The sequence below is a fragment of the Heloderma suspectum genome, chromosome 4 (genome assembly GCF_057233095.1).
Source record: "Heloderma suspectum isolate Gila_16-S chromosome 4, 16-S_ref, whole genome shotgun sequence".
Taxonomy (NCBI): Eukaryota; Metazoa; Chordata; class Lepidosauria; order Squamata; family Helodermatidae; genus Heloderma; species Heloderma suspectum.
The window spans coordinates 221,177,878-221,203,812 of NC_139461.1; the positions used below are offsets into that span (position 1 = coordinate 221,177,878).

Here is a 25,935-nt window from a genome sequence, read left to right on the forward strand (position 1 = left end):
TAGGGTAGAATTGTTGCCCATCAACACTTAGGACCTAAGCAACAAATTAAATAGGCAGGGACACAGGTCCCCATTTTCCACACCATGGTGACAAGTGCTGTATTTCTGTTCAATTACAATAATTACTTCTAAATCTGCATCTATGCATATAAATTAAGGTATGTAAATTTTATGCAAATCACTGCCCTCTTTTTGGGAGATTCATATGTGGCCGCCCTACTGGAGGTTTACATCTACCCCCTTTTCCCAGGAGTCTGTGCTATGTCAGCTTTCAGTCTGTGCAGCTCCACCTCTCACCTCCATTGTATACCGAGCTGAGTGTGGAGTGAGCAGGCTAGATGCAGTCCACACATACAGGGACAGTAACAACTGGGGGAGGGGGAGATTGCAATTCTGTTCTGCCCAAGTCGGGATTCCACCACCACATCCTCCCCATCTGACGAAGCAAGTGAAAACATGTTTACAGCTGCTGCTTCATAACATGCTTCAACTTGTGTTGGACAGGAAGGAGGGACACAAGAAAGTATTTTATTTTATTCATTTATTAAATTTATTAATCACCCATCTGGCTGGTCAACCAGCCACTCTGGGTGATGAACACTAAAAGCAGTTCATACAATAAAATTCAACATTAAAAACATCACATTTCTAAAATTACCCTAGCCCACTCCAATGCCTGCCTGAACAACCATGTTTTTAATGCATGGCAGAAGCTCATTAAAGAGGGGGCATGGCGGAGTTCCCTAGGGAGGGAGTTCCACAGGGTGGGGGCCACCACAGGGAAGGCCCTTTCCCTCGTCCTCACCAGCCTAGCTGTCCTGGCTGATGGGTCAGAGAGAAGGCCATCGGAAGCTGATCTTGTTGAGCAGCCTATCTGGTGTTGCTGGAGGCACTCCTTGAGATAGGCTGGGCCGGAACTGTATAGGGTTTTAAAGGTCAAAACCAACACCTTGAATTTGGCCCGGAAAACGACTGGTAGCCAGTGCAGCTCCTTCAGCACTGGAGTGATGTGATCTCGCTGGCATCTGCCTTTAATCAGGCGAGCCGCCGCGTTCTGTACCAGCTGCAGCTTCCAAACCGTCTTCAAAGGTAACCCCACGTAGAGCACATTACAGTAGTCTAAACGAGAGGAGACCAGGGCATGTACTACTGATGGGCACAGATTGTCAGGAAGGTAGGGGCGCAGCCGCCGTATCAGATGGAGTTGGTACAGCGCTCAGTGAAGCCATAAGCTATGCCGTGCAGGGCCAAGACGGACAGGTCATGGTGGAGAGCTCTGACAAAATGTGGTCCACTGGAGGAGGAAATGGCAATGCACTCCAGTATTCTTGCCAAGAAAACCCCATGGAACGTATCACAAGGCTAAAAGATATGACGCCGGAAAATGAGCCCCTTTGGTAGGAAGGTGTCCAATATACTACTGGGGAAGAGCAGAGGGAATTTGCAAGTAGTGCCAGAAAGAGTGAAGCGACTCGGCCAAAGCCAAAAGGACACTCAGCTGTGGATATGTCTGGTGGTGAAAAGAAAGTCCGATACTGTAAAGAACAATATTGTTTAGGAACCTGGAATGTAAGATCAATGAATCAAGGTAAGGTGGAGGTGGTCAAACATGAGATGGCAAGACTGAACATCGACATCTTGGGAATCAGCGAACTAAAATGGACAAGCATGGGCGAATTTTAATTCAGGTGACCATCATATCTACTGCTGTGGGCAAGAATCCCTTAGAAGAAATGGAGTAGCACTCATAGTCTACAAAAGGGTGGGAAAAGCAGTACTGGGGTACAATCTAAAAAACGATAGAATGATCTCAGTACAAATCCAAGGCAAACCATTCAACATCGCAGTAATTCAAGTCTATGCCCCAACCACTGAGGCCGAAGAAGCTGAGGTTGATCGGTTCTGTGAAGTCCTGCAACACCTTCTAGAACTAACACCCAAAAAAGATGTCTTCTTCATCATAGGGGAATGCTAAAGTAGGAAGTCAAGAAATCACCAGGATAACAGGCAAGCATGGCCTTGGTGTACAAAATGAAGCAGGACAAAGGCTAATAGAGTTTTGCCAAGAGAACACACTGATCATAGCAAACACTCTTTTCCAACAGCACAAGAGGCGACTCTACACATGGACAATACCAGATGGCCAATATCGAAATCAGATTGATTATGTCCTTTGCAGCCAAAGACAGAGAAGCTCCATACAGTCAGTAAAAACAAGACCTGGAGCTGACTGTGGCTCAGATCATGAGCTGTTTCTTGCAAAATTTTGGCTTAAATTGAAGAATGTAGGGAACACCACTAAGCCATTCAGGTATGACCTAAAACATATGCCTTATAAATATACAGTGGAGGTGAGGAATAGATTTAAGGGATTATACCTGATAGACAGAGCGCCTGAGGAACTATGGACAAAGGTCCGTAACATTGTTCAGGAGGCAGCAACTCAATCCATCCCAAAGAAAAAGAAATGCAAGAAAGCAAAGTGGCTGTCTGAGGAGGCTTTACAAGTAGCTGAGGAAGGAAGGGAAGCTAAAAGCAAGGGAGAAAGGGGAAGATATATCCAACTGAATGCAGAGTTCCAGAGAATAGCAAGGTGAGACAAGAAGGCCTTCTTAAATGAACAATGCAAAGAAATCGAGGAAAACAATAGAATGGGAAAGACTAGAGATCCTTTCAAGAAAACTGGAGATATCAAGAGAACGTTTTGTGCAAAGACGCATGATAAAGAAAAAAGAAGGCCTAACAGAACGTAACAGAAGCAGATGAGATTAAGAAGAGGTGGAAAGAATACACAGAAGAACTATACAGGAAAGATCTTAATTTCCATGTCATGATAGTGAGGTCACTGAACTTGAGCCAGACATCCTAGAGAGTGAAGTCAAGTGGGCCTTAGGAAGCATTACTAACAACAAAGCTAGCGGAGATGACAGTATTCCAGCTGAGCTATTTAAAATCCTAAAAGATGATGCTGTTAAAGTGCTGCACTCAATATGCCAACAAATTTGGAACACTCAACAGTGGCCACAAGACTGGAAAAGGTCTGTTTACATTCCAGTTCCAAAGAAGGGCAATGCCAAGGACTGTTCAAACTGCCGTACAATTGCACTCATTTCACATGCCAGCAAGGTTATGCTCAAAATCCTACAACCTAGGCTTCAGCAGTATGTGAACTAGGGATGTCAGAGAATTCTGCCATGGATCTCGGTGAGGCCCAATGCCAGTGCATTCGGCTCCCCGATCTCCGTGGCGGAACAGCCTGCCCTCCCGCCCCCCGCGGATCCCCCCCTGGATCCTTACCTGGGGCGGATGTTCCGGACGGCGGCAGCTCCAGCAGCAGCTTCAGCAGAGGCAGAGGCAGTGGCTGGTCTTCTGACCAGCTGCCGCCACCGCCATTTGCAGACTTTTTTTTTCTTCCCCCAATTCGTGATAGGCTACGTAAAGACTTACGTAGCTTATCACATCTGGATTAAAAAAAAAAAAAAACCCGCGTCCACTACACTATTTGCATTTCCCCTTAGTTTCACCGTATTAGTCTACGGAAATATTTACGTAGACTAAGACAACCAAAAATAGGGAACGCAAATGGCGGCAGCCATAGCATTTTGTTTTGTTTTTTAACCCAGGCGTGATAGGCTACGTAAGTCTTTACATAGCCTATCACGGCTGAATAGCCTATCACAGATGTCCGGCTGCTGGCAACCGGACATGGAACAACCGATTGGTTCAAAATTGGGAAAGGAGTACGACAAGGCTGTATATTGTCGCCCTGCTTATTTAATTTATATGCAGAGTACATCATGAGAAAAGCCTGGTTGGATGAATCACAGGTCGGAATTAAGATTGCTGGGAGAATTATCAGCAACCTCCGATATGCAGACGATACCACCTTAATGGGAGAAAGCAAAGAGGATCTAAAGAGCCTCTTGTTGAGGGTGAAAGTGGAGAGTGCAAAAGCTGGTTTGAAACTCAACATTAAACTAAGATCATGGCATCTGGTCCCATCACTTATTGGCATATAGAAGGGAAGAAATGGAAGCAGTGACAGATTTTATTTTCTTGGGCTCCAAGATCACTGCAGACGGTGACTGTAGCCATGAAATTAAAAGACGCTTGCTCCTTGGGAGGAAAGCTATGGCAAATCTAGACAGCATAGTAAGAAGCAGAGACATCACCTTGCCGACAAAGGTCCGTATAATCAAAGCTATGGTTTTCCCAGTAGTAATGTATGGCTGTGAGAGCTGGACTATAAGGAAGGCTGAGCACAGAAGAATGGATGCCTTCGAAATGTGGTGCTGGAGAAGATTCTTACGAGTCCCCTGGACTACAAGGAGGTCCAATCAGTCAATCCTAAAGGAAATCAACCCTGAGTGTTCATTGGAAGGACAGATACTGAAGCTGAAGCTCAAATATTTTGGCCACCTAATGCAAAGAGAAAACTCCCTGGAAAAGACCCTGATGCTGGGAAAGTTTGAAGGCAAAAGGAGAATGGGACGGCAGAGGATGAGATGGCTAGATAGCATCACCGATGCAATGAATATGAATTTGAGCACACTCTGGTAGAGAGCAGAGGACAGGAAGGCCTGGCATGCTATGGTCAATGGGGTCACGAAGAGTCGGACATGACTTAACGACTGAACAACAACAAAGGCCACCCAGTGACTTTTTGGTTAAGGCAAGATTTGAACAAGGGATTTTCTCTCTGGCCCCTCCCCCAACCCTGACCTGCTCACCAGATTAAGGCCACCTTTATACGTGATCAAACTGCTTCTTTTTAGTATAAAATTGACTATTTTCAGTGAAGACTCCATTTATTTAAGTAAGCATCCAAATGAAGCAGGCAACTGTAGGATATCCGTTCAACTGTAGCAGGAGAAGTAAGATCTTCAAAGCATTGAATGATCAGTAGTAGGTGTGAATCCCTCCAGGCTTGAAGTATGAGTCTTTTTGCAACTGCAAGGGCTCTCAAAGTCCACTTTTGCTTTTCCTTTGCTGATCCCCACATCACAGGAATATACTTTGAAAGCGCTTGAACATCCGCAATTATCACAGGTATTTCAAGAACAACACTGATACGAGCTGTGACTTCCAGTGGCCATGGGAGTTGATGATGATGGGAGTTGTGGTTCAACACACCTGGGGGGCACCAGGTTGGGGCACGTTGCCGTGTTTCTATGCAGCGTTACCCAGAGGGGGAGCAGGTGGGCTGCTGGGGTCCCTCTGCAAGGGGATGGAGCTACTGAACCTGCCCTCGGCTCAAGGATCTCAAGGCAACAGGAACATCGTTTCGACCAGGAGGTAATTATCTCATTCACAGTGCCTTAAATGTCAGCGATCCGTAGACATTATATGAAGGGTATTGATATCAGTGCCAGCCCTCCCATAAGGCCGGTTGAACTAGGAAGGGGTGGCGGATTGTGACCACCCCCCGCTGGGAGGGGCACCTCTGCTGCCGCACTGACTCTGCTCACCCACTGCAGCAAATGCCACAGCAGGAGAGCGGCAAGCAGAGTTTTGGAGGAGCAGCCACCCCCGTCTTTGGCCTGACCCCTCTCGAAACGAAGAGATCAGGTGGGTGGGCTCCCCAGGGAGACTGTCTTCCCGATCTCTCAGTTTGGGAGAGGGCACAGAATGAGAGATCAGGAAGGTTGCTTCTCAGGAGACGCTGTCTGCCTCCCACCTGCCTGATCCCTCACTTGGAGGACTGTCCTGATCCGAGAGATCCGCTGGGTGGTGGCCTCCCTGGAGAGGCTGCTGGCCCAAGTTTTCATTCAGGGGAATTTCCCAGGCCAGAGATCTGAAGAACCCAGCTGGCCGATCTCTCACTCTGGAGTGTGCCCTGAACAAGAGAACGGGGTCAGCCTCCCCGGAGAGCTTTCCTGACCTCAATATACAGGCAGTCTCCAGGGCCACTCACAATGCCAGTGCCTTGCTTCCAGGAAGGACCCCTCAGACATGTAGGCCTCTGGAGAGGCCTCCTGCATGACTCCTCCTTCGGGCAGAGGGGAGGGGCAGTGGTGATGGGACATGGTGCGGCGCTGCTGATGTCTTTGCGTTAGGCAGAGCAAGGCAGCCAGCTCAGGCCACGACCTGCAGCATGGGGTGAAACACACTTGTTGCTCCACCTCAGGGGGCAAATTGTCTTAGGTCATCCTTGTGCATTGAGAAAGATTACCCTAGGGATGGCAGAGAATTCTGCCACGGATTCCAGTGAGTTCCATTTAGTTCCATTTCTAAAGAATCTGGCCCCCCGGAATCCGTGGCGGAACGGCCTCCTGCCCCTCCACCACCCCCTGCGGAATCCTCCCGGGATGGAACTTACCTCGGCGGCGGCAGCAGCAGCTCCAGCAGCTGGTCTCCTGGCCGGCCGTGGCCGGGCTGCTGCGGCCGCCATTGGCATCCTTGCAGCTGTGATAGCCTATGTAACTATCTACGTAGCCTATCACAGCTACCCCCCAAAAAAACCCCAGTGTACGCAAATGGCGGTGGCTAGGGCAGCCGCCATTTGCGTTCCCTATTTTTTGCCGTAATAGCCTACGTAAATATTTAGGTAGGCTAGAATAGAGAAAAATAGGGAATGCAAATGGCAGCCGCCGTAGCCGCTGCCATTTGCAATAGCTGTTTTTGGGGGGGAAGGGTTAGCCGTGATAGGCTACGTAAATACTTATGTAGCCTATCACAGCTGCTTGGCTGGATGCAAATGGTGGCCGCTACAGTGGCCGCCATTTGCATCCGCAGCAGCCCATCCAGCCCTGGCCGGCTGCTTCACAGAACTGCCATGGAGTGGAGCCGGCCAGGCAGGATTCCGGGGGGGAGGACAGGATCACCTCCCCCCCCGTCGAGGATTCCGGGGGGAGGGATGGAGCACCTCCCCCCCACCGCGAAAATTTCCGCAGAAAGGTGAGTTTTGTACATCCCTAGATGACCCTCTCCCCTCCCTTCCCCCTTTGTTCCAAACATGCTGACTGAAGAATTTCCTCTTTTCTGGTCAGAGTTCTTAGTTGAGCAATATGCATTATGCCTCTGTGTGGGTGTGGTGTATCGAGCTCTGGCACGCAAACTTTGTCCTCCTTTCTTGCACAGCAAACATACCACATTGGTAGAGACAGCCGGTGTAGCTTCTCCTTCCGGGCTGGATTTGGTTTCCGTCTGTAGACAGCAGTGTGTTTTGACTTGGCACGGCTAGAAGAGGTTGACGATGCTGCTCCACTTACCTACTGCCCTCCAGGAGAACCTGTCCCTACAGGTGGTCCTGGTGTTCCTGGCTACCTTTCTGTTCATTGCTGATTATGTAAAACGGAGGCAGCCAAGGGATTTTCCTCCAGGACCTGTGCCCCTTCCGTTTCTGGGCAATCTTCTGGATATCGATTTCAAGAAGCCTCATATCTCTACACAAAAGGTAAGGATGAGGACTGGTTTGAGCACATTATCTTGAAGTGAATCCTTATTAAGGAAACAGTTACAGGCATTGCACTTTACAAAGGCTGCAGACAGACTGGAACAGGTTGAGAGGAGGACAATGAAGATGGTCAGGGGTCTGAAAAACGAGTCGTATGAGGAAAGGATGGAGAAACTGGGCATGTTTAGCCAGAAGAAGAGAAGACCATGGAGGAACATGCTAGTGCTCTTCAAACACCAGAAGGGCCGTAGCATCGAGGAGTTGTTCTCTGCTGTTCCAGAGGACAGGACGAGATCTCACAGGTTTAAGGTACAGGAGATTAGACTTTGGCCGATCATTAGGAGAAGGGCCTTGGTGGTAAGAGTAGTCTGACAATGGAACCAATTGCCTAGGGGGGTGAGGTGGAGTCTCCCTCACTGGAAGTTTTCACACAGAGGCTGGACAGTTATCTGATGGGGATGTTCTAGCTCTGAAATTCCTGTGCCAAGCTAGGGGTTGGTCTGGATGGCCTACAAGGCCCCCCTTCAAGTCCCTGATTCTGTGAAATCCTGTGCTTTAGAAAGGAGCTCCTTTCCTCCACAGTAGCTCCTTTCCTCACAGAGTAGAAGTGTGGCTACTCTGAGTCTTCATGGAGTATGCCCACCCACTTAGTAGTAACCTGAACTGCAGGCTCCTAAGGCCTCACTAGCTGTATATGGAAAGGTTTCTAGGATGATGTATTGAAAACCACCATCATATTTACATGACACATGGGCTGTTGTGGTTACCTTAATTTCCATGCCACTTTCCCCCAGAAATAAACACAAAGCGGCTCAGAGTCACAACACCAGAATACACCATTACGGTAGCCATTCTAGTAACCACTCACTTCCAGACACACAGAGTTGGACCCAGAAGAGATTTTGATGGCACTCAGGGAGCTTCCGGTGGGAGGAGAGGACACAGCAATCTTTTTCTGCCAGGGGTATCCTTCCACTGGCAGAATGACGATCCTGGATGCAAGATAGAAACAACCCAAATAAGCAATTATCTTCAATAAAACTGTATAGCCTTTCTAATTCATTTCAAAGTAGGTGCTATTAATCAGAAAAACATATTATCAATTGGTATTGCTTTATCAGATGATGAAGAATGTAAAGATCATAACGCGCAAGCCGCTCCTCAAAAGTGCCAAGTGCAGGGAAGGGCAGCCGGATTTCTGGCTGCCTGAACCAGTGGATCTCTCCCAGGCCCCACAGGCTCCCAGAGCAACGGGACCGGGGTGGGGGTGGGGGGAGTTAACGTTCAGTCTCTTTCTGTGTGCTCTTGATGTTCTTGCTGCTGTTTGTCCCCGGAGTCTGGTATCCAGAGGCATGCCACCTCTGTATGTGGAGATCCCGTTTTTCCTCACATGCATTTGATAAGCATATCCCACAAATGTGTCTGTTCTTCTCTGTGAGCCATCTAAACTTGTGTCTGTGAATTCCATCAGTAAATTCGGCATTATGTGAATTAGTACTTCCCTTGTTCCGTTTTGAAAGTGCTGCCAATCAGTTTCCCCTGGAAATTGCAAATCTCGCATCCTTGGGCTTTGTTCTCATGGATTTTGGGGGGTTCATGTATTATTTGATGTCAACCAAAGTTGCCCATTCTCCCTACAGGCATTCTATGATCACCAACTAGGCATTAATCTGGAATGTATCCAGTCTTTTCCATTGTTCCTCCTTCTCCCTCCAGCTTAGAGAAAAATTTGGAGATATCTTCAGCCTGCAGTTTGGAAGTACACGGTCTGTGGTTGTGAATGGATTGCATCTGGTGAAGGAAGCCCTTGTCTATCAAGGCGAAAATTTTGTGGATCGTCCAGTATTTCCGCTTATGCGTGAAATCTTTGGGACGTCTGGTGAGTTTCTTTTAATCGGGTTCAATTTCTTGGATTGTTTCTTTTTTCTTTTCTTTTTAGGGTCTGCCTGAATTGGTGAGCCTTTAGATTAGCCTTCCCTAACTTGGTGTCCGCCAAATGTGTTGGACTATACCTCCCACAATCCTGAGCTGGTATGGCTTGCTAGCTGGGGATGATGTGAGTTGTAGTCCAACACATTTGTAGGGTTCAGGAAAGCTTCCTTTGATTGTTTCACAAGATGAAACTTTCTCGAGTGATGCTTAGGTCCGTTTTTCAATTTCCAGTCTTGGCAGACCCAATGAAATCAGTTCTATACATCTGAACATCTGTTTCATAGAGGTGCGCCCACCAAAGGGCTTTGCCTGGTTATGGCTCCCAGTTCAGTGTACAGACAGAACAGCTTGTAGCTATTGGACTATAGTGATGGTGAAAGATTGCACTATGGCAGCAATTAGTATCCTTTGCAGAACTATTTAACTTCTTATGCAGTAAGTCCTGGAAATCCAAAAATATTGCCATCTTTTATAGAATTGCCATCTTTTCAGAGGAACCAATATCATGCAACTGGAAGTCCACTTGTGCAATGGGACGTTCCCTCTTTCTCCTGTCCCCTTCATCCCTCCCCACCCATGCCTCTCTCCTGGTTCCACTGATGGAAGCAGTTCCATCACTAGGGAAGGGCAGGTCCATCGCATTTCAGTTTCTCTCAGTTTCATATTAATGCAATCTCAAATTCTATTTGTTCCAAACTTCTTTCCAGTCTTTACTTCAATTAGTCCATATTTTGATTTTTTTTTTAAAGCATGAAAAATGGTATGCATTTTTGCACATTTCCCCTAATACATTCATTTTGTATGCTAATTGGCCAACAGAAACATTTGCAAGCCAATACTCATTTTGATCAATACATGTTTTGGCCAATATACACTAATACAATAAAGTTCTGAACATTATTTTCACTAATATAAGCATTTTGAGTTCCCAGATACACTCATTTGTTCATTAAAGAACTCCACTGCAAAATTCAAAGAAGTGCACATTTCGAGGGACAGCTGAATTTTGCTTTGCGTATTGGTCCGACAGTGTGAAATTCGGTCACTAAAATGTGCATTAAAATGTGAGCCAAATGTCTCCACCATCCCTGCCCTCAGTGGAAAAGTTAAATGGGTTCCACCCTTTGTTCCCTCGAGAGGAAGGGCTGCAGCTCAGAGGCAGAGCACCTGCTTTGCAAGCACAAGGTCACGGGGGTAATCTCTGGCATCTCCAGATAGGGCTGGGAAAGAGGATTCCTGTCGGAAACCCTGGAGAGCCGCTGCCAATCGGTGTAAAGAGTACACCTGGGCGGGGCATGGCAGCACACGTGCTTTGGATGTACAAGGTGCAGCAGCCCCTCGCCCACCTTCCGCCACCACGGCTGCTGCTGCAGAAGCCCGCGACCCCCTCTCCCGGATTTTTTTTTACCTAGCGTGGCAGCATACCCTCCTCCTCTGGCCAGCCCCACAGCACCCATCTGGCCAAGCCTGCAGGGCCCATGCACCATTCAAAAAGTTTTTTTTATCATACGTTATGTGTAGCAGTGATCTGAAGAACCAATCAGACGCTGCCCTTGCAGTGGAGGGGGCTCAGCCACTGAGGGCACAGAAGCTATGTGCCCTCATTGGCTTTGTCCCCCCGCCCAAAGGCTGTGTCTGATTGGTTCAGATCAGTGCTATTCAAAATGTCAGTGTTTTTCTTTTTTAAAAAACCTTTGAAATCTGGTGCCATGGGGCCTGCAGACTTGGCCGTGGCACTTATTTGCACCAGCAGGACCAAGTGGGTGGGGACGGAGGAGCAGCCTCCGCTCCCTTAGCAGCTGCTCGCCTGTGCTGACCCATGACGCCAGGTCGATGTAGAGGCAATTTGTGTGGAGCCTCAGTTTTAAACCCACTGCCCGCCAGTTGTGAAAGAACCACAACCCAGCGGCACTATGAGGCTATACAGTGCAGTTCTATACCTGTCAGTCCACTCAGAAGTGTTGATCTCAATGGGCTTTACTTCTAGGTAAGTGTATATAGGTAAGTGTATATAGGATTGCAGCTTTATCGCTGTAGCAACAATTGTTAAGAATACAACAATTCTTACAACAATTCTTACAACAAGAATATGAACTATATGACTTTTGACCTGTTTCCTGTTTCCAAAATGTATGAAATAAACCTCGCATTAAAAACCAATCCCAAGCAGCAAACACACAAACTGCAGCAATACAGTAGCAACAGTACCAGCAAAATCCGAAAAATAACAGCAGAATGAAGAGCAACCAGATAAAATCCAGCAACAACCCTCATTCTTCACCAGATGCTTTACAGCCATGTGTCATAGTTATGTTAAAGGTGCGTAGCAATGTAATGTTAATCCCTCCCATCTAGGACTGGTCTCCTCAAACGGACTTAGCTGGAAACAACAAAGACGATTTGCCTTATCAACTCTCAGAAACTTTGGTCTGGGCAAAAGAAGCTTCGAAGAACGAATACAAGAGGAGAGCAGATATTTAACAGATGCAATTGAAGAGGAGAACGGTAAGGCCTAGTGGTGTGGACAATATTTAAGCAGCTATTTTGTACGCAGAAGCTCAACAATATTTTTGCTGTGTCAGTGTTCCAGGGGACAAATATAGCTCTAATTGATGTGGGGCTACCCTACGATTAGGGAAATGTCAGTTGAAAGCTTCACACAGATGCGCATCCCTTGTGATGCCTGGAACTCTGGCTGACCTGGGAGGTCATGTGGGAAACTCTGCTGGCGGGGAACTCCGAATGCTCAGCGAAGGCTACAGTTGCATGGCAAAGATGAGGAGGGTTTGGTTAGGACTGAGCCAACAACAACAGCCACGGGTAGGTAAAGTGTTTGGACTGATGATTTGGATAGCTATAGCAGTCATAGTCCAGAATGGAATATGAGTTTGAAATGAACAGTTTTGAAATTTGGGGGAAATCTTTTATGTACATGCGCACACACGTGCACACACAAGACTATGTATGTGTGCATGTATGTATATATGAGGGGCTGTTACATTTTACATTTCAGTCCCCCTTAAGTGAGCCAGCTGTGAAATAAGTACTTACTTTGGAAGACTTAGAAGGAGGGGACGATTTCCTGTTATAAACGGACACATTCTGAAATGTGTCGGCAACAAAATATTGGTGTGGCTATCTTGTATTTTGATTTGAATATTGGGTCATCTCTATTTTCTATTTTTTTGTGAACCCATTTTGTGTTCTTATAGAAATGTAATCAATCAGTCTTCTCCTTCTGATCAGGCAATCCTCGGCAATGTTTCTAAGACCCCCTTGCAAAAATACGGTGCCTTGGGGTGCCAGCATGCTGGTGATGCTCAGCTCTGCGTTCCTCGTCATCTGCTCCAGGCTGTGGAGGTGCTGCTCCAGTGCCTGAGCAGCCCGTTGTCACAGGCAGGGGGAGCTGTGGGGGGGGGGGAAGTGGGATCGGCCAGGGGAGGAGAGGGGAGAGGAGACAACTTGTGGCTGCCCCTCCTTCTGCTTCACCGTCTCCCTTAAAGGACTCTGACTGCTCTAGCGGAGCCCATCAGGTCAGAAAAGGCTACGAATGCTGAGCATCTGGTGTTTCTGGTCAGGGTAAAGGTGATCTGTGCATAGTGGGGTTGAGAACCCTGACTGGGTGTAGATTGACTGGAACTCTTAGCCTCTGTGGAATGGGGAGATGAGCAGGGCAGTTGACATGATCACTCCTGCCTGTCCTCTCCCAGGAGCACCTTGGTTTAAGGCAAGTGTGTCCACTGCTAGAGCGATGATGGAGAAAAACTTGGGCCAAGTCCAAATGAACCTATTTTAGGCCCCACACCATGGCACAGATGGCAGCATTGCCAGTAGCAATGGAGAAACAGCCATCTGTTCCACGCTCTCCAGCCAATGGCTGATCAGCTGAGTGGCAGGGAAAACCGCGGAACGTTGCAGGTTGCCCGTATGTGTTTGAAAGAAATTAATTAAATGCTTGTTCCAAATCTCCTGCTTTTGTAAAATATTGTTTGATAATCTCACAGGTGAATACGCTAGAAATCTGTATCTAGAGGTGTGTGGCTTTCATTAATAGTATCACTAAGGCTGTAAGACTCCACCAATGCACCTTCTTGCTCAAGGTTTCCTCCATCTGTAACATTTCAGCTGTGCGCTCCTGCTGCAGAGTAATCCTTTCAAAAGGGTGTGATCCTATTTATTTATTTATTTATTTATTTTGTTTATTTCATTTCTATACCGGCCAATAGCCGAAGCTCTCTTGGTGGTTCACAAGAATTAAAACCAAATGGCACACAATTAAACAATTTAAAATATATAGAACATTAAAACCACAATATAACAATACAACCACAATAAAACCTAGCAGCAATACAGGAATTTAAAATACAGATTTCAAACAACAAGCTAAAATTCTAGAAACCTAAAATGCTAAAATGCCTGGGAAAATAAAAAGCTCTTCACCTGGCGCCTATGCATGTTTGACAGAAAGTCATCCTACAGGGTCACTGGCTGAACTATGGTGGGAGTGATAGGATTTTTTTATGTCTAAACATTGTAGGATTGCGCCCTAAAGCAGGAAGGAGACAGATCCTTCCCTGAAAATGCGGATTTGCAGAACTGCAGTGCTACTCAAATTTAAGTTACTGGATTTGTTTATGCTTTAGTTAATGCTTCATTTTATTCAAAAGTCCCACCCCTTCCCCCATATTATATTTTTGTTAAACAGGAGCAATAATCATAATGATGTTCTCTGCCACCTTTTTTCTCTGCAGGACAACCATTTGAACCTCGATTTCAGATTAATAATGCTGTTTCCAATATCATCTGTTCCATCACCTTTGGGGACCGCTTTGATTACCATGACAGCCATTTCCAGAAGTTGTTGCAGTTGCTTGATAAAGCAGTGCATCTTCAAGAAAGTATTTTGATCCACGTATGGAAGCTCTCTGATCTAATGGAGAACCACACTCCAATCCCATGTGTCTTTTCCCTTTGATGAGAACATTCACCTCCCATGTCTCTGATTAGTTGTCAGACATTTTCTTTTTCCTTTTGTGCCAAGTCCCCTCCTGCAGGAAATCTAGGGTGACACTGAAGACATATGGGTTGGGGTGTGTATGTTTTCAATCAAGGGTTGACCACAGAAAAATATATAAATCATGCTCAGTTAAGACTTCCAGGTGTGGAATCACAAAACTGCTCCAGAACCCACTTTTCTAACATGGCCGCTTTCCACAGGCAAGAAATTGGGTTTTGAGGGCAATATCCTATGCTGCCGCTGTGTTGTTTCTGTTGCACCAGCAAGACCCACCGCTGGTGCTTCCTAAAGCAACCTTGGAACTGAGTGGAAATGCTTGAGTCTGAAACAGGGCAGATCAGTGCATCTAGGAGCTTCACAGATCTGCCCCATACTGGAAATAAGGATTCCAACTCATTTGTGTTTGCTTAAAGGCCTATTTGCTTCCTTTTCATTGTCTTTTCATTCTGCTAACTCCTTTCACTTGATAGTAGGATGATGTTTGGGGAGGTTTACTAGACGTTCCGTGTTTTTTCTCCTAAACACAGCATAATTGTAGTGTTTGTTTCCCCAGCTGTACGACGCCTTTCCAACCCTCCTGAAATATTTGCCCGGGTCTCATCAGACTGTTTTAAAAAACTGGGGAGAAGTGAAGTCATTTGTGAGAGAAATCATTGAAAAGCACAAGGAAGACTGGAACCCATCTGAAACCAGAGATTTCATTGATGCATATCTAAATGAAATGGCCAAGGTAACTGACAATTTTGAGAGCAGGTTGGAACTTGTTCCTTAATTTTTAGGAGAAGAAGACAGACACAGTGTCAAAGAATAGAACAGGCCAACTGATTTGTCCTAATAGCCTTCAGTGGCTCACCTTCACATTAGCCCTATTCAGGTGTTCTGAAAGAGTGTTGTTTAAACATGTGAGGAGGGGGAGCATGGTAGTCCTGCCGTCCTCCATCATCGCTCTTATTGTCCTGTACATGTGCGGGGTGACTGAAATGAAGAGATTCATCAGTCTCTCCATGGAGGTTCTCTACACACTCTGGAACAGTGATTACCCAGCGTTCAGGATTGTGTGGAGACCCCCATGGATAGAGGAGGCTCTCTGGTTCAAACAGTCGCCCTCCACTCATGCAGGGCAACGGAAGTGATGAGGGAGAGGGGCAGGGCTGGGGTGTTCCCTCCCCTCATGCTTTCAGAATGCCTGAATAGGGCTAGAGTTCCCATTGATTCTGCATGAATTCAGACAGGGAGGGGTATGTGCATATCACATAATGTTTTCCAGGGGGTGGGATTTCACCACTTGTTCACTGCCGACATTGGTGGAGTTACAACAGTGTGTAAGTTAAATTCACATGTGCATATATGGCAAGCTAGCTGGTGCTTTCTAGGCTTACCGGAACATTCTATCTACTAGTCTGTTGTGACACTTTATACATGACAGTAGAGTTGGTACCTTGCTAGTTTGGAACTTATTTTTCTCCTCTCTATGAAAAGATTGTTGTGTTCATTAGGAAAGTTTTCTTGTGTGTGCTTTAACTGCGTGTTCAAGTTACTTACCAACATAATTTTCACAATTTCTCTGTCAGAATAAATAGCTGACATGACAATATCTATATCTATATCTGTATCTGTATCTGTATCTGTATCTGTATCTGTATCTATATCTATATCTATATCTATATCTATATCTATATCTTATCTATCTAGAGGCATCACATGACCTACCGTTATTTCTGCCTGCCTGAATACTGAATACACGCGGCTGCATTTTCTCTTTTTAAGGAGGATGTTGCTTCCAGTTTCCATGATGAAAACCTCCTACATTCAACAATGGATCTGTTTTTTGCTGGAACTGAAACAACTTCTACAACGCTGCTCTGGGCTTTGCTCTACATGGCCATTTATCCAGAAATTCAAGGTGAGAAATTTATTTTTTTTCTGTTGCACTACTTTTTAAACATTAATGCAGTACCATACTGTTACACGGCTATACTAAGTGACTCTTTGCCCCTGCCTTTAGCCCCAATAATAACTGCACAAAGCTAATTCCATAGCAGTGTGCAGAAGTCTCTTCTGGGGACTCAGGAATAGAACCGGGAGCCAGGATATGTGAACTCTGCTCCATGATCTGCCTCAGTCAGGCTATTTTCTAAAGTGATACAAAGAACTCCTCAAGCTCCTCAGTGCAACACTTCTGGTGTCTTTTATATGATACAACAGCATCATAAGAAACAGTGGTATTAGACAACTACCGCCCAGTTGCAAATTCCCCTTTTTTAGGGGAGGTTCTGGAGAGGGTAGTGGCAGGACAGCCGCAGGCACTCTTGGATGATAACTGATTATCTAGACCCCTTCAGTCTGGATGTTGATCAGGTTATGGGACTGAATCAGCCTTGGTCGCCCTGACGGATGACCTTTGTCGAGAGAGGGACAGGGGGAGTGTAACCCTGTTAATTCCGCGATCTCTCATCGACTCTTGATACACTGACCATGGTATTCTCCTGGATCAACTTAGTGCAATGGGTATCAGAGGCACTGTGCTTCAGTGGTTCCAGTCCTGCTTGTGGGGCCAATTTCAGAAAGTAACGTTGGGTGACCATTCCTCTACCCCTTGGAAATTGAGCTATGGAGTTCCATACAGAATCATCTTGTTCCAAATGTTATTTCACATCTATATGGAGCCGCTGGAGCGGTCATTAAGGGATTTGGAGCCAAGTGCCATCAGCATGCTGATGACACACAGCTCTGTCCCCCTGGGACTTCTGACTCAGGACAGGCTGTGCAAGCCCTGGACCTGTGCCTGAACTCCATAGTGGGCTGGATGAGGGCCGATAAACTGAACCTGAATCCTGGCGAGATGGAAGCCCTGTGGGTGAGTGGTTCCTGAGTCCGGGAGAAAGGCACATTGCCTGTTCTGGATGGGGTTGCACTCCCACTGAAAGGTCAGGACCATGGTTTGGGGGTACTCCTAGATCCATCACTGTCGCTGGAAGCCCAAGTGGCCATGGCGGCTCTCGGGGCCACAAGTGCCTTTTGCCGGCCTCAGCAGGTTCGCCAGCTATGGCATCTCCAGGACAGGGATAGCTCGGCCACAGTGGCTCCAGCACTAGTCACCCCAAGAGCGGATGACTGCAGTGGGGCCGCCCTTGAGGCTGCTCTGGAAGCTGGAGCTGGTGCAGCAGCTCGGCTGTGGTCGGGAGCTGCCCCTGTCCAGCCTGCAGCTCCTTTGCTGAGAGAAGCGCGCTGGCTGACTCTTCTCTGCCGGGCCAGGATTGAGGCTGTAGTACTCGTGTACAAAGCCCTAAACATCTGGGGACCCGGGTATGTGAGAGAGCGCCTTCTCCCTTACCAAGCTGCCCAGTCACTGAGGCCGTCGGCGGGCTTGCCCCGGTGGCTCCACATGGGCCCAGGGCCCGGCTGGAGTCCACCAGGAGAAGAGCCTTCAGTCAGCCCCCTTCCTTTGGAAATCCCTGTCCCTGGAGGACAGGCAGGTACCAACCCTGCGTCGTTTCCGGCCCCTCCTGACAACAGCACTATTCCAGGAGGCGTTCCTTAATGGACCGGTCACGGTTTCTATTGGCATTCTGTATTTTTTTAAGTATAATTTTAATGTGGGGTTTTAATCTTTTTATTCTTTTCCTGTTTTATCCTTTGTGTTCACCATTCTGAAACCTGTTCTACATGTGGAGCGGTATATAAATATTGTAAAGAAATAAAGAGGTAATTAAACACAATAAGCAGAAACAGATATCCGCATTCCAGTCAATGTGGTGCTCTCATTTGGACATTTCAATGCAGGAAATGCAATTCATGTACAGTTCTCAGCATCCCTTTCAAAGACTTCCTCAGACTTCTGGGCTTGCATCTGAGCGTCGTGGCTCATGCCACATGGAAGCCCAATAACCTCCACGGTGCCATTGCACTTTTGTTTGTTTGTTTGTGTTTTGCTTAGCAAGTCCGGGTTCTACAGGTGAATTACAACTGCAGTGTAAAGAAAAGGGGCACATATTGTGGAATAATCGCTTTGTGGAATACTGACTTTGTGCAGCACTCAGCAGGATTTAAAAGTTTGCTTGGCTAACTTGACCACACTTCATCTGACTAAGTGAGGGAAAAATGTAATTTCCTTCTGCCTATTTGTCATGATGTGTATATTTGTGCACATAATTTTCTTTGCAAATTGGAGAATGTCTACCAGCAGATACTTCACAAATCCACACTGTTAGCTGCTTGTCAGTGTGTGTGTGTGTGCGCACACGCGCGCACACGCGTGTGCATGCTTGCACGTACACCTACAATTTTCTGGGAAGGAATCCTATCTCAGGCTCACATCTACAGGTTGCAGTGGCAACAAAACGCCATAACAAATTCTGCACTGGCATATTCCGCTATGTATAGCTGGCAGTGGTTAGTCCAGTCCAAAGGGGGTGGATCCTCCCTCCCTCAGGAGGCCTGTTTCTGTCTATTGAAAAGGACTTGTCCTTGGCTGAGAGAGCTCAGGTCGAATGGTCTGAGTGAATTGGTGTGTGTACGTGAGTAAGTGTGCCAAAACGAGACAAAGATAGCTGCCTTCAAGACTCCTTTGTTCCCAGAGAGGCATGACTCACCCCACCTTTACAAAGGGGTAAAAGCAAAGGACTATTTGTCCAGGGAAACCCAAGGCATGAGCTGTACTTGCTGGTTAAATGATACCAAGTATGAAACTGCTTTCATTGATACCTTTTAGCAGTTTTTATTTGTTTCTACTTTTTAAAGGTCTCACGCATTCTGATTCCTCTAAATACATACACATTTCTTTTTCTATTGCTCTAATTCTGTACCTGAAGTGTTCACCCTTCCATATCTGCTTGGCTTAGTATACTATTCAGAGTTCTAGCTTCTCCATAATCCGGGAGGCAGGCGTCTTTTGTCAGAGGTTTTTAAGCGGCATGCACTAAATTTGGGGGTTCTTTTCTTAAAAGCATTCTAACTGTCTGCAAAAGGTTAGATGGTGGTAGCTGTTAAACCCTTGGGGTGGACATCCCTGAGTCTCTCAATGGGCCTGATCCTTGATGGACTTGTTCATACTTATGCTTGTTCTGTCACGGAGAGCTACATATTCTTCTCATGCAAGCAGAACTGTGTGTGTGTGTTTTGCCAATTGCACATTCATTGCCCTTGACCCGGCTCCCTGTTTCTTGGAGACACCCTGCTTCCAGAGAGTTCGGGTTTGTTTTTCTTGTACCAAGAGCAAATGTTACTTTGTTTCTAGCAAGGGTCCAAGCGGAAATAGACTCTGTGATTGGCCAGTCGCGACAGCCAGCGATGGACGACAGGGATTGCATGCCCTATACCAATGCGGTTATTCACGAAGTTCAAAGGATAAGTAACATTGTGCCTTTGAATTTGCCCCGGATGGCAGCTAACGACACAACACTGGCTGGGTTTCGTTTGCCCAAAGTAAGTGTTAAGGAAATAATCTTTGTAATATATCTTCCTGTGAGATGCCAAAGTTTAAGCCAAGCTGAAGTTCTCTGTTATATCAGACTCTTTAGTTGTCACTGATGGAGAAAAGCTTACTCCAGTGGTACCCAAACTTTTCTAGTCAGTCAGCACATTTGGACTTTTGAAAGTGTCATGGGTGCTCTCACAAGATGGTCGCTGTTGGGGCTTTGCGCATTCATACAATGGCTGCATGGCTGCCCTTCCAAAAAGACCAACTGGTGAGACTAAAAGAAAACTACCTAAGATCCAAGAACTTAAGTACAGGACAGAGCTCTGAAACAGAAAACCACCCTTTTGGACCCAAATAAAGATGGCACTGAAGGGCAGCACCTTGTTTCGCAGCACACCAGCATCCCAATTTTTAAAAAACTTAATAAAAACAATCCTAAGAATTAAAAAAAAAACACATGTTGGGCAGGGAGCCTGGTGGGCACCACATTGGGAGACCCCAGGCTTACTCACTCAGTTGTAGGTCTGAGCCTTTGCATCAGCTTAAAAGGGAAGGCGTGACTGTGTGGACACCCCCTCCAGATCCCTTGACAGACAAGGGCCTGTAGCCTTTCAGGCTAAATGGGGTGGCACTGCTCAGCCCTCCAGCAGTGACACTTCAACCTGGCCAACCCTTCTGCAAACCCCACCCCACCTCCATCAGGTTATCAGGGACAGCTTCCAGCCTCCCTGCCTGCCAAGGCCAGACCAGCAGGTGGACAGGGAGTTGGGCGACTCCCCCTGGCTCTGCTCTGAGAACACTGATGGAGATAAGCTCTCACAGACTCTGACCTTCCAGAAACTGAATAGGCCCAAGGCCTTCCAGGCAACTTCTAATCAGGTCCTGGCTATAAGCTACAAGGCCCACTGCAGGACTGAAGCTGAGCCCTGACACCTCATTGGGAGGCTGCAGGCTTACTCACTCAGTCGTAGATCTGGCCCCTCCCTCCATGATATGGTGGTTTGCCCGTTATTCCTTCTCCTCTGCTGCTATGGAGTTGTAGACCTGACGGGCAAAACAGCTGCAATAGCACTGGCACAGGCAGATGCACAGGCCTGCATTTTTAGTCTTGATGGCCTGCTCAGCCTGAGATCTCAGAAGGATGCTGGAGTCTAAATAAGACTAGGATATGCCAGGTTTATGAACACATTTTCTGAGACTTGGTTAGTACTACTGGGAGATTTCCTTTTGCCCTCTGTGGTCTGGAGTTATTGCTATTTTTGCAACTCTGGGGGTATATTGGGGGCGCATTATAATCTGGATGGGGTGGGGTGGTTTGGGCTAGCTTTGCTTCGTTCCAGCTCCTTGATGAAACTGGATGCCCACCCAGTTCTGAGTTTGAACCGATACACAGACCTGAACTCTGTCAGTGTGTGGTGTTTCTAATCCTAACTCTAAAACAGTCCCATGTTTTGATAATACACTTAAAAATCTATAAGGGGACCTGAAGTTTTTGTAAAACATTTCAAGAACTACTAAGTACTGAACAGAGATTCTCACAGCCAAAAATTGACCTTTCTCTGTGCGTCTGCAGATAGAGTTGGAGGCTTAGTACAGTTGTAGAGCCATTGCTCAATACACTAAGGAGTTCCCTGACATTTTAATCTGCTTTCTTCTCTGCTCTTTCTTTGGCAGGGAACCATCTTGATCCCCAGCTTGACATCAGTGCTGTTCGACAAAGATGAATGGGAAACGCCTAATGTCTTTAATCCGGGCCATTTCCTGGAGAATGGTCAGTTCAGGAAAAGGGAAGCATTCCTGCCATTCTCTGCAGGTATTTTTTTTTTTTAAAGGTGATCATAACACCATAGAATAGTAGGGTTGGAAGGGCCTGTAAGACCATCGAGTCCAACCCCCCCCCCCACTCAATGCAGGAATCCCTAGATTGCTCCTAAGTATTGCACAAAGCCATGACTATGTGGAAGCTTGAGTCCCCGCCCGCTGCTCTCACCATGCCTGAAATGTCACTCACTAATTCATAGGGTCAGTGTAGCTTTTCCTCATTTTGCCAGAAACTGTTGCTTGAGGGCCAGAGATCCTATTCCATCTGGAACAGGAGCAACTCTGTGTTGCTCTGCTTGCCACACTCTGAACCAAGCCACCTCCAAATGTCAAGAGAAAAGGGCAGTGAGGGGTATATAAACCGCAGCATATTACAAACTCTAAGTTCGGGTGAGAGTTCCTCTCAAGGTTATCCTCTGTGTCAGAGCAGCTATGCCCAGAGAAGCTGTCCTCAGCAGTTGCCCTTAACGTTATGGGACATCATCTCCCAAGAGGCCACTGTTTTGTCTGGATGCATTTGTGAGGCCTTTCTATTTGGGGTTGGCTGTACAGCAGGGGTGCAGGACCTCCCACCGGGGGGCCAAATGTGGCCCTCCAGGGATCCCCAGTTGGCCACACCCCCTTCATCTGGATCCACCCACTTTCCTCTGACCAGCAATTGTTTGGTTTTTTCCCAGCATTTCTGCAGTTTTCCCTCCATTCTGAAAGGCTGAGATGCCTCTCCTAAGGCTCAGTTGCTGGCAGTAAGAACTTTAAGCTAAAATAAAGTGACAGTTTGGGTATTCTACCCCACCCCCCTTTGCCTTCATCCCTACCCACCACTAGAATGTGGCCCCCAAGAACAGCTCTGAAATGGAATTTGACCCTCTGGTTGAAAGAGGTTCAACACTCTTGCTAGAGACCTTGGTCAAGCCAGCTGACGGTTGCAGCAGGTATGATGTGCTCAATTAATATCTGTTTGAAACAGATATTGGCATGGATCCAGATGGGAAGACAGTGGGGTCCAGCAGAGGCTCATCACTGGAGGAGAGGGGTGGGGAGGCCATCTTCCCCCTGCATTACCTCTCATGTTTCTCCAAAGGGGTCCTGCTCCTTTGCTTTCCAGAGCAGCTTTTCAGGAGGCACAGGGGGCCATAGGGAGAGGGAGGAATCGCGATGATTGCCTCTGCGCCCTCTTCTTCAAGTGCAAGCGGAGCTCAGTGAAGTGGATCCAACCCATTAACTGGATGCTTTCAATTCGTATTTTTGTGAAATGTGTTGTTGCCTTCTCCCAGCCATTGGGATGTGGGGAACAGAGAAATAAGCATTAAGATATAAAATTCGAAATACATGAAGTTCTGTATTTCAGAGTTCTAGGAAGCATGACCAAATCCGCTTAGTTCCCCCATTCTCCTGAAAAAGAAATAGGTATAAAGGTCTTGTACGTGATTTCTGATTACACACCAACTTTTAATGGCGTTTTATTTCCTGATCTGTCATGGTCCTGATGGGTGCTTTGCTGTGTCAGTTGCTGTAGTCACAACTAACTGCAAAAGCAGAGTGTCAGGACTGATTCTGAGTGAATGGAGATAGTTAGCAGTCCAGATTCAGATTGGGAACAGCAAGAACCGGGGAAGGCATCTTCCCCAGCCAGTTCAGATATGACTAGGCATGCTTCTCAGGAAGGCAGCACCCAGTGGCTGGGCCTGAAGCCCCCCCCCCATGAGAATTCAGGAGGAGGAGGAGGAGGAAGAGAGCATGGAGCGTGGAGCAGGGCCGGAGGGATGCTAGACTGTGGCACAGAGCGAAGCGGGAAAACTTAGTGGTGGAGCTCAGACGGTCGACCCGGTTGGCGATGCGTTAGGGCGATGTAGGGGAGCATGACTGGATGGGAGGGATTTCCCTCCCTAAGTTATTCTAGCCAGCAAGTCCCTGTTCAAACTGCTGGCAACATCATAGCTCCCATTGGATTCCCTGCTGTCATTCATTTGTAGCCTAAGAGTCTTCAGGGATTTGCATCTGTAGTGAACCTGTTGAGAGTGAATTAAAGACGTGAGACTGAAGCCTCTCTCCTTGTGTGTGTGCATGAGGAAGGTGGGGGCCAAGGGAATGTGATGGAGTCCACCATTGCAAAAGCCTTCTGCTAACAGGGCCACTTTGTCCCTCTCTTCTAGGAAAGCGAGTTTGTCTTGGAGAGAAGTTGGCGAGGATGGAGCTTTTTCTTTTCTTCACTGCCCTAATCCAGAAGTTCACTTTCCAGCCTCCAAAGGATGTGACGTTAAACCTTGACTTCAGGGTGGGATTTATATTGAGCCCAGTGCCATACCAGATACGTGCATTCTCTCGCTAGGGAAACCACAGTACTCTGAAAAGAAGTAGGGTCAGCTGAGAGTTTCTCCTGCATTTCTGTTCTCATGGCCCAGTGTGGAACCGATGTCAGCCATTGTTCCATTCTTATGCCTTTATGCATTCCATTATTATGTCCCACTTTCCTGCCTGGATGTGGGATGCTTCCAGATGAGGGTTTATGGTGCAATTGCCAGGACTGTATTTCATGGGACTGCCAGATGGGGGAAATGTCCAAATGACATCAGGATCCATTTGTAATCGGCCCATGGTTCCGCAGTGCTGCATCACTCTGTTTTACGGCGGTAAGGACGGAAAGAGCAGAATGACCACATGACCCCTTTGCCGGTGTCCTTGGTTTTCGCTTTTTGTTTTTTGGTTTAAACTGCTCTTTCTCCCACAAACTTTCACCAATCTCCATGAAATTTTCCAGATATGTAAAACCAACACATCTGTCTGGCACCTGTAATTGAAGGTTCCAGCCTTCATTTGTGGCTAGATGGCAGAGCTCAAAAAGCTAATTTCTGAAAAAGTCAAATTACAGATTCCATAATTAACCATGGGGTCCATTTATAAGTTGTTATACCAACAGAGTGCTTTTGAATCTAATGAAAATAACCATGCATTCAACACGGGGAACAAACCGTGAAGCACCACGTGGGTTTAATATTCCATATTAAGTGAAAGAATACAAGCCACAGAAATCATGGTTAAATCATTATTCACCTTTTAAAACAGTCAGAATAAATTCAAGAAGAATTCAATTTGTTTTACATTCATCCTTTATTAAGAGACTTTTTTGGATTTCCACTGTTTGGTTTTAACTGCTGGTTGGTTTTGGTTATGTCTCGTGGTTCGTTCTTAGTATCTTTGGGCTGGACGTTTTAACTTGCTTTGTTTTACTGCTGCCTTTATTGATGTTTTATTTTCATGAACTTTCTTGTTAGTCAACTGCTGCTTATAGAAGCCTCTTTCAGAGAATTTTACTGGTAAAAGCAACATATACAAGTGTTGAATGAATAAAATATACAATGTGTCAATTTCCCGTTTTTCTTGGAATGTAAGGATTGATATTTTGGGCACTTTTTCTCGCTGGTTATGTCGCTTCCCCTGATTTGAATACCCAATTGTTCTCTCACCTGACCTCACCTTCACCCTGATGTGAATATATTGGAACAGGAGAATGTTGTTACACTATACTGTCTGGATGATAAAATACCAGACTACTAGGGTAGAATTGTTGCCCATCAACACTTAGGACCTAAGCAACAAATTAAATAGGCAGGGACACAGGTCCCCATTTTCCACACCATGGTGACACGTGCTGTATTTCTGTTCAATTACAATAATTACTTCTAAATCTGCATCTATGCATATAAATTAAGGTATGTAAATTTTATGCAAATCACTGCCCTCTTTTTGGGAGATTCATATGTGGCCGCCCTACTGGAGGTTTACATCTACCCCCTTCTCTCAGGAGTCTGTGCTGTGTCAGCTTTCAGTCTGTGCAGCTCCACCTCTCACCTCCATTGTATACCGAGCTGAGTGTGGAGTGAGCAGGCTAGATGCAGTCCACACACACAGGGACAGTAACAACTGGGGGGGGGATTGCAATTCTGTTCTGCCCAAGTCGGGATTCCACCACCACATCCTCCCCATCTGGCGAAGCAAGTGAAAACATGTTTACAGCTGCTGCTTCATAACATGCTTCAACTTGTATTGGACAGGAAGGAGGGACACAAGAAAGTATTTTATTTTATTTATTTATTAAATTTATTACTCGCCCATCTGGCCAGTCACCCAGCCACTCTGAATGATGGACAACACTAAAAACAGTTCATACAATAAAATTCAACATTAAAAATATCACATTTCTAAAATTACCCTAGCCCACCCCAATGCCTGCCTGAACAACCATGTTTTTAATGCATGGCAGAAGCTCATTAAAGAGGGGGCATGGCGGAGTTCCCTAGGGAGGGAGTTCCACAGAGTGGGGGCCACCACAGGGAAGGCCCTTTCCCTCGT

At 46.5% G+C, this 25,935-nt stretch overlaps 1 protein-coding gene across 2 annotated transcripts; it reads left to right on the forward strand.

Moving 5' to 3' along the window:
• The first annotated feature begins 7,157 nt into the window (after positions 1–7,157).
• Positions 7,158–24,959, forward strand: LOC146348102 (cytochrome P450 2J2-like). 2 transcript variants are annotated; one of them, XM_084852362.1, is made up of 9 exons: positions 7,158–7,396; positions 9,113–9,275; positions 11,684–11,833; positions 14,080–14,240; positions 14,899–15,075; positions 16,113–16,248; positions 19,582–19,769; positions 21,439–21,577; positions 23,739–24,959. In XM_084852362.1, exons 1-9 carry the CDS (start codon positions 7,196–7,198, stop codon positions 23,912–23,914), a joined length of 1,491 nt encoding a protein of 496 aa, XP_084708488.1. In that variant the 5' UTR covers positions 7,158–7,195; the 3' UTR covers positions 23,915–24,959. The 2 variants fall into 2 exon arrangements, with proteins under 2 accessions (XP_084708488.1, XP_084708489.1); XM_084852363.1 differs by having other exon boundaries at positions 21,439–21,535; positions 23,739–24,943.
• The last annotated feature ends 976 nt before the right edge of the window (positions 24,960–25,935 follow it).